The sequence below is a fragment of the Mizuhopecten yessoensis genome, unplaced genomic scaffold (assembly GCF_002113885.1).
Source record: "Mizuhopecten yessoensis strain PY_sf001 unplaced genomic scaffold, ASM211388v2 scaffold8807, whole genome shotgun sequence".
NCBI classification, from domain to species: Eukaryota; Metazoa; Mollusca; class Bivalvia; order Pectinida; family Pectinidae; genus Mizuhopecten; species Mizuhopecten yessoensis.
Genome location: NW_018407731.1, coordinates 834650 through 843540, shown reverse-complemented (window position 1 = coordinate 843540; position 8891 = coordinate 834650). Strand labels below are relative to the sequence as shown.

The window sequence follows — 8891 nt, the reverse complement described above, 5'->3', positions numbered from 1 at the left end:
TTTAGATATAATTGGTTATTACACACTTCGCGACATTGACGCAATTAGTTATGGCACGAACTTCCCCAAAGTGTTGATTGTCCTATAGTGTTTTCTATCTCAGTCGTTTAATAACATGGCATTTCATATCGAAACGACTAACATAAAATGACGTCAGCTCGCGGATCGGTTTTTATTACCTCTACTGAAACCTTTATACTCGAACCTCGCAGTGGTCCCCTTAGTGGTTATGAGTGTTATAAGCATAAACTACCACTCGTCATATGGTCTACTGTAATTTGTATGTTACCGATCTGATGGAATTCTGCGTCACCATTATGTTGTCAAAAGTTAAATATGTCCGACTCTATGGCATGCCTCTAAATAAAACTACCAAGTTCGCTTAGCATTTATACAAAGAGGAAGTGACGCACATGTTGACGTCATCGTTATTATGACGTCATCATTGCATCGTTGGATACCACCGACCTTCCATTTAAGATGGCTGTTATATTCACTGAACAAACCAAACAAACATGATACATCAATAACAACTATATGCTGAATTTCGTAAGCAAACTTTAATTTCTAGGATTCGAAAATAAACAATAATGTTAAATGTAGGCATTTAGGCAAATAAAACATTGAGAAAAAATCTCCATTTATATCATGATTTAAGGTCCCTGGTAACCAAGTTTAGTTCAACAGTGCCAAAAACAATACACACATACAAATGAATAAAGTAACAAAACTAAGGAGAATAGAGATACAATGTTTACACCATATAAAAATGTACCTTCTTGTACAAGTAATTTTTACTATACGATAATTTGCTTTTTGTTTTTTATTATTTTCATTCTATTTTTAAACATTCTCAAGTTTTAAGCCATTATATTTCTGTAAAATGCACGGTAGCATGATTTTTTAAAGGAAAATATATTTTAAAAGGACTTAAAGATCCCCGTACCACAACAAACATACTTTATTGAAGTGTTGGAAACTGTTGAAGGGGCTACGCTTTATAAGTAACGTTAAATTGTGTTCAGACGATCGCAAATTATTTCAATTGACCAATCAAACTTTTTTCACCTGAAATGAATTAGAATACTAAAGTGACAGCAGTAGTAATTTGTAGGTATTTAACACTGCTATAAACACTGTTATCTATGCGCCAAAACTCTTGTTCTGCACGAAACTATGAAGTATAACTTACAACAATCAGATTATTTTGGCAGAATGGGTATCAAATATAATACTATTTCAGTATCAGATCTACAGTCAAAATAGAAAAGCCAGTACAAAATCCTACAAAAAAAAGTATTAACTAAAAATGGCAGAGGACTGAATCCTAATACATACATTAGTAATACTAACGATTTATAAATTGCATTACGACAAAAATAATTAACACTAAGAAAGCCATGCAAACCATCTATTTCCTGACACACGGCATTATAGTTTGGCTAATATATACATGAATATATATCCAATACCATAGTATTATTATCGATATACACATTCTTATAGTTCTTTGTCAACTAATATCTACAACATGGTGTTAATTTCCTGAAGATTTGCTATGAGATCATTCCACATCACCGACGCTACCCGTTATTAATCTTTTCTCAGTAGCTTAGTAGTGTTGCAAACTAACCTTCCTAAACAACTGTTACTTAAGTTACAAGGCATTTATTTTAAACCCAGCAGGTGACTAAGCATCATGGAAGTGTTGTATCGACAAGAAAAAGGCGTTCACAACACTTAACAATGCCGACGATATTGTTTGGTAATAACATTTGCCAAATATATTAATAAAACACTTTCTACAAAATGCGAATTCAATTTTAGATACGAATTGAAGATGAGAATGTGGTGTTCAAAAACTGAACCGAGCCCGTACCATTTTATGCGAACATTGCAAGATGGCGACGGGGCCGCCCTCCGAGTGAATACACGCCTCGTTTTGCATAAAACCCCCACATCTAGCCTTATCTTATCAGGCCGTCCCTTATAACGATATAACAACAGCACAGAAAACGCATTTCAACCGATATTTGAGAGGGAGACGTAATACACACGCACTGACTTAATTTCTTCAAAACGTACATCAGTTACAAGTTACCTTCTGTAAAACGATTGACTCTTTAATGTCTTAATATACATACATACATAAAAACTCTTTTTTTTTAGGGTTTTCTTTTCAGTCATACACTCTTGGCAAAACGATAAACCTCACGTACTTATACTTTCTAGAATATCCTTGTTATCTTGGAGAGGCCTACAACTAGGTAACTCTTACAATAACTGCAAAAATGCTTCCGATTCCACGTTAACATTATGAACACAAAGATAATTGCACAATGTAAATTACTTACCACAGTGTAAAACACCTTGGTGATTTAAACTGTATCCTTATCGAAATATACAGTCGTTTTCTAAATGAATTACACATAAAAAACAAGTACGGATAGTAATTTGACGATTTCCGTGTGGGCTCCAGTGCATCGGAAAGGCTCATCACACGTGGAAAAGATATTCATCGCTTCGACTTATATTTCTAAAATTGCTTCTTTATATTGATTCTTTTACAGAATGTAGTTGAACCTATTATTTAAAAGCCTATTATTGGCAAAATATATATACTTTAAACTTCCGGCATAGTGTATGCATTGGAAAGCATACTGAACTTATTACTTAATTGTTCGTGTTGAATCTTCTTAAAAAATATCTTAATTGTTTATGAAATAATCAGGAAAACAACATGATATGGACAGATATGTGAAACGATATCATTTCAGTTTGACTGCCTTGAACTTGTAGTTTTGGGGAGAATTCGTGATAGTGACAATGGGTTCAAGCGTAGGAAGGTTTTGTTCGTCCTCCGGAAGAAGGTTGAATCGCTGGATGAGAGTCGTCAGAAACAAGAAGAGCTCCATCCTTGCAAGGCTTTCACCAAAACACACTCTTCTTCCTGTTATAGATGTAAAATTTATTAAATAGATGGCACGCATCTTTTTACCATCGCATATAATTTTTGCGAAGCAAGTCTTAACTAGTTAGATGACAATGTTTTGTTATTCTATTCATCATAACTTTATCACAATGTTAAGCCTTTGATTATTTTCTTAATTGAACTCATGACATCATCGCATGATTATTCTGTCGTCACAATCGATGTGTTAACACATATTACATTATAATGTCTATGCTATGGCGTTATAACACTGACTAATATGTAGATCATATGATAGAAACACATAGTATTCCATTAATGACAAGATGTCTATTGGTTTATCATTGGTTAAAATATAATCGGGGTAAAACGTACCTAATGAGAAAGCAAGAACATGACGTTCTGTTCCATTGAGTTTACCGTCATCACCGATAAATCTGTCTGGATAGAATGTGTGTGGATCTTCAAACAGGGATTCGTCAAACATGACGGAATCAAGATTAGGCAATAACACGTCCCCCTTCCGAAGAGTATACCCTTTAAGGGTGCAATCATGTTTGACAGCATGTTGAAGGGCCAATGGGGCGATATTACCCATACGAAGTGTCTCGTGAATGAATGCTTCAGTGTAGACCATTTCCGGTTTGTCGTTCATGGACGGAATTCGAGAGCATCCAATAACGTTTTCGATCTCTTGACGTACTTTTGTTTGCACTTCCGGATTGTGAATGAGGAAGAGGATCGCCCACTTGATAGTGGTGGCTGTTGTCTCGGTGCCAGCGATATATAGGTTTCCTAACACCACCTTTAAATTTTCATCTGAAAACAAATTAACAATTTTACATATGATTATTTCCTTTAAAACTGTATCGATTTATTGATTTATTTTCGCTGCAGTTTATTTTTTAACTTTTCGCCCTCCATAATGAAGGCGAGTTTATCATTACAGTGAATATTTGTAAAAAGCACAGTAAACTTAGCCAAAAAAATATGAAGGGCGAAATTAACACTCGGCAAAAATTGTTTTCATTGGTGAAGGGTGAACATTTTCTTGTATAGAATAGGACATGATATTAATGATGCATACACCGTGTTTATAATTATTACTGTCAAAGCTTTATTACATCTTAAAATTCTCTTGGTCTTGGTGAATAACTTAAGTTATTGAAAAATAAAGTGGCTGTATTTATTATAAACTGGATAATTAAAGAAGGAAGCAGAACCGTAAAATATGGTAAGTTCAGCAAGTTAGACCAGGCTGCCCACTGTCACAGTGAAAGTAGTGGTATCATCGTCTATCGCGCCATGCATGGCTGATGGGTGCAAACAATTTTGGTATCTTTACGTGGTAAAAAATCACAACATTTCCATAAGTATATTTATTGGACGATTTTGATATCCTCTACAAATGTACCGATATTAAGAACAATCCTACTTGTTTTGTGCCTAGCGCTCCTCCTCGAAAAAGATAATTGGTATTATACCTACCGGAAATGGCAGTATTAATCCTCACAAAAATGACTTCTACCTAAATTTCTCCTAAAAAATTGCCTCATTATCAAAACATCTTATTTTTAAGAAATAATATATTTTATATCATTTTATGTCAACCTTGATATAAATGGGGAACAACATGGAATGGCGTGGCGTTATTGAAACAGCTGCGAAAAACCCCACTTAATTACGGTGATAATTCTTCGCCCCCACCAATCATAAATCCTCTCACAACATGATGTATTGGTACTTTTTAAACACAATGATACATTTTTATGTGTTTCAATTTCATCATATAAACCTTTCCGTAATATACGATATGGTTTCTGCCAATTTATTGTCGTTGTTAAGCTTGCAAAACATATTTTGATCGAGTCCATGTACTTATGATCTAAATAAAAAAAAAAAAAACAGTATTCGTCGGAACTTATATTATATTGTACGTGTGAGCCGACCATACCATGTAAAACCTCGGATGTTCCTTGTGAGAGCTCCTCCTTCAGAAAGGCGTCAATGAAGTCCCTAATATTCTCTTCGTCAAACGTGTCCCTATGCTGGTCAATCTGTTTCTGCAGATAAGCTCTGATGTTTCCCAAGTTCGTCTTCATTGCTTTGAAATAAGTCATATCGCCCGGTAGAAACCTATAAGGTTGAGTGATTGGGTTAGTTTAACCAGATATATATATAATGACAAAACAAATATAATTGATTTTGTATTCATGTTAATGTATACATATTCAGGAAAATATTTAATTTTGTGTGACAGTATTCAAATAGCAAGTAGGCTAATATCCTCAATACTCCAGGTGTAGGGGGTAACGCTCACGTACGTTCTCTGCTGAGCGTGTGAGCGAGCGTTACCCCTCTAGAGTACCGAGGATGCTGTGCTTGATCATTGCGACCCTCAACAAAAACTCATACACAATTAGTTAGGTAACAAAAACTCATACACAATTAGTTAGGTTACGTTGTGCTTTCACATCAAAATGTAATTTTCTTTATTGCAGTTAAAATATCAGTTATTTATTTTCATATATAATATGGATAGATTTCTACAGAAACCCGTTATGCGGTTAAATACAAATAATGTGTATACTCCTGTTAAGGGTACTTCTTTTAAAGGAATAATACCTGAGAAAAGGGAAGAAGTTCACGATAGTGGCCTTTGCTGTTAGGAAAAACGCCTTGTCTAACATATGCAGGAGATTCTTGAACTCTTTGTCATCATGGTCATATCTCTCACCGAAGGCTATGCTACAAATAATGTTTGAGATACTGATCTGAGCGATGGCGCCGAGAAAGAACGGTTCTCCATTTTTGTCAGCAACGATGTCAAGAAATACTGATACCTCTTCTTGTATTTTCGATTCGAGAGATCTCTTTCCAAAACCGAACTCTCGTAATGCTCCGAGGGAAAATGTGCGGGTGTGTTTCCAGAAGTCACCTGTACTACCGACAATGCCTGTGAATATAAGCATAGAAACATAACAGTTCTGAACGATCGAAAGCAAAAAACAAAAAGAAGTCTAATTCATGTATGGTTGACTTTATTCTTTTGTTTTCTTGTCAGATCTCGACGTTAAAAATGTATCTTAGCAAATGCCAGTTTGAGAAACTAGTTTATTGTTTTTTTTGCTTGTTTTTTTTCTCTCTCACAAAAATGATTAAAGAATGTTACTTTTAATTTCTAGAGACATAACTTATACCAAATATGTTGTGTTACTATAATGATATAATATACTATTCATTTTATAAATGCCAACGATTGTTTTGTCTTTCGTCTAATAAAAGACATATTCAAGCCTGTTAATTTGTGTGTGCCCTTGATAATCATATTTGATTTCCTTTTAAAAACATATCAGTAAAATTGAATCTATATTTTCAATAACTGAATGGTCTTCAGTTTGTATTACTTAAAAAAAAATATCAGTAAAATTTAGCATGTATCTTCAAAATCTGAGATTGTCTTCAGTACTTTTCTTTAAAAACGAACTTATACAGGGTTGCGTTCATATTAGTTTTGTAGCGACGGAGCTGTATCTATCATATCGTTAATGGCGGATATACTCGCCAGATACCCCTCTGTTTGAATACAATTATAGTGACCATGACTGAAAGTAATAGCCTGGCGAAGTTGTTAACATTCTCTACATGAGATAAGAGGGCAGGTCAGACACAGGTGAATTTGTGGTGGCGCTCATTGTGGTGTCTATATAACGTGTATAAGCTCTCGTTGTGCTATCTATTTATGTGTACACAGGCGAAATTGTGTAGAAACTGGCGCTCGTTGTCATTTCCTTATGTGTACACATGCGAAATTGTGTAGAAACTGGCGCTCGTTGTCATTTCCCTATATGTGTACACATGTGAATTTGTGTAGAAACTGGCGCTCGTTGCCATATCTATATGTATATATATATTTAGAGTTGATTACAATCGAATACTGAAAGCATCCTCAATACTGCAGTAGTCATCACAAAATCGACACAATGAACAGAAGATAATCCCGCGGTAACGTAACGGTAAAACTGACCGGCTTCAAAGTCGGGTGTAACTTCTCTTTAATCTGCAAAGACAGGTATCGGCCTATCGATTGGTCATTTTGTTCACAGAAACTAATCGAATAGGTAGTCGGGTATCTTAAGTTTTGCCATTACATATTCCTGGTTTGCATAAGAGAGTGTGTTAAAATGGAACGGAAATTTTCATGGAAAGTAACCTTGTACTATTTTAGTTTGACGATAACAAAAAAGAACATAAAATAATTAGAAATACATCGCACTTCAGAAAATGTTACCGTAAATAGGGAATGATTGTGCATTTGTTGAAAAAGTTTTATTATTAGCCTCAACGGCTAACCAAACCAGAATACGATGTATGATTTTCGATGTCTACATGTGCTTCATAGGTTTTTGTGCTCAGTGCGACGCCTAAAAGACGCGATCGTACAAAAGATGTTTTCCTGTCGATCTAGACTACTGCGGTCGTCATATTTTTAACGGTTATGACAAAATCACATGTTTTCTGGAACGGGGTCATTTTACTAGGTGGACAGAGTTAGCAACCTTGATTATATTATAGGCCTATTGACAGACGAGGCTAGTACCTGTGATGAGATAACAAATATGGCGACAATCGAGCTACTCCCGATATCACTACATCAAACCTCGATCGTCTGTATTTTCTCGTTTACGCGAAAGAATTCCAAAACGACAGTTTTAAACCTGACGAGACAAAATCTTGAGCATATTTTATAAACTAACATGATAGAATAAATGTCGAGCAGATTATTTACGAATCTACGGTGGTGAATGATTGAATCCATTCGGATCCTGAATGAGACACTTACCTTTTCCATAGTCGCTGAGGTGTCGGAAAACAATGTCATTAGGTCTGTCTGATAACACATCGCCATGCTTTACAAACGCCTCCTTCAGAGTATCATACCCATTAACAACCACGGTATTCGTGCAACCAAGGCGGAGACCAACCACATCACCGTATTCACGTCGTAGTTTCCGGAAAGTTGCTGTTTTGTTTCCAGATAACAAAAGCGGAACGTTACCCAGAACTGGGTATCCGATAGGTCCTGGCGGAGAGTTCCGGGGAGTATACACAAGTTTCAGGAGAAATAAAAGTCCTAAAATACCAAGGGCGACAGTCAAAGGGTCCATGTTTAACAGCATGTCCAACATATTTGCAGTCCTGTGCTGTTCTGTGTATATACCTCTCCCGACAGGTAACGTGTATGGTCGTTAATGAAAGTCCACGCTTCTATACCAGTCCTGTATTATGACCTCCCCGTGGGGACGTGACCTTTTGTCGGGAGAATGCTTATCACGTGTACTCTCTGCTGTTGTAAACACTACAAAGGATTGAGTTACAAATACATAGTGAGGGGCTGAGTCGATGTTATGTCTTTATTCTTATAGAAACAAAGTTTTATTTATAGAAGGTAAATATGTTAATTATAAGAGTTGTGAAGAGGGCTAGGCAAACTACTTACACCTTGATACGTTCTCTATATACATGTAGCTACATATTATACACCATTGTTTCTGTGTTAAATAAAAGAACAAGGTGTACAAACTCAATACAATTCTTTATATGTGTATAAGGGTACTTTTACAATACAATAGAATCCCACATATTTTGTCGCGGTTAATGTGTGAAGATACGAACTGTGACAGATATTAGTCGTGTACACATACACAAACTAGCCCAACAGGCAACACATGGTGGTTTGTATACAAACACAGCTGGACAGGGGTCATTGGTCAAGGTTTCATGACAGACCAGCTTAGGCCAGCTTATTTACAGTCGGTCAGTGTATAGTGTACACGTGCTGAATGTGTGTAAAATATGCCTAGAAACATTTCTATTCAGTTAGAAACTGAGAGAGTATTCAAAAGTAAAATTATTGCAGTCATCTGTACTTATATTGTCAAATATTGAGTTAAAAGGA

The 8891-nt window shown here is 35.7% G+C and overlaps 1 protein-coding gene across 1 annotated transcript; it reads right to left on the bottom strand.

The window, feature by feature from the left end:
* Positions 1–540: 540 nt before the first annotated feature.
* LOC110456576 (cytochrome P450 2C23-like) lies at positions 541–8279 on the bottom strand. The gene is made up of 5 exons (XM_021507395.1): positions 7776–8279; positions 5558–5888; positions 4887–5068; positions 3308–3751; positions 541–2950 (listed from the first exon to the last, which is right to left on the bottom strand). The coding sequence occupies exons 1-5, from the start codon at positions 8119–8121 to the stop codon at positions 2769–2771; spliced, it is 1485 nt and encodes a 494-aa protein (XP_021363070.1). The 5' UTR covers positions 8122–8279; the 3' UTR covers positions 541–2768.
* Positions 8280–8891: the final 612 nt, after the last annotated feature.

Excerpts from the sequence above, each read along its gene's own strand:
- LOC110456576 (XM_021507395.1), bottom strand. The coding sequence starts at position 8,121 with ATGTTGGACATGCTGTTAAACATGGACCCTTTGACTGTCGCCCTTGGT. Across the intron at positions 5,889-7,775 it reads CCTCAGCGACTATGGAAAAG|GCATTGTCGGTAGTACAGGT; the intron begins GTAAGTGTCTCA and ends TTATATTCACAG. Across the intron at positions 5,069-5,557 it reads AACTTCTTCCCTTTTCTCAG|GTTTCTACCGGGCGATATGA; the intron begins GTATTATTCCTT and ends TCAACCTTATAG.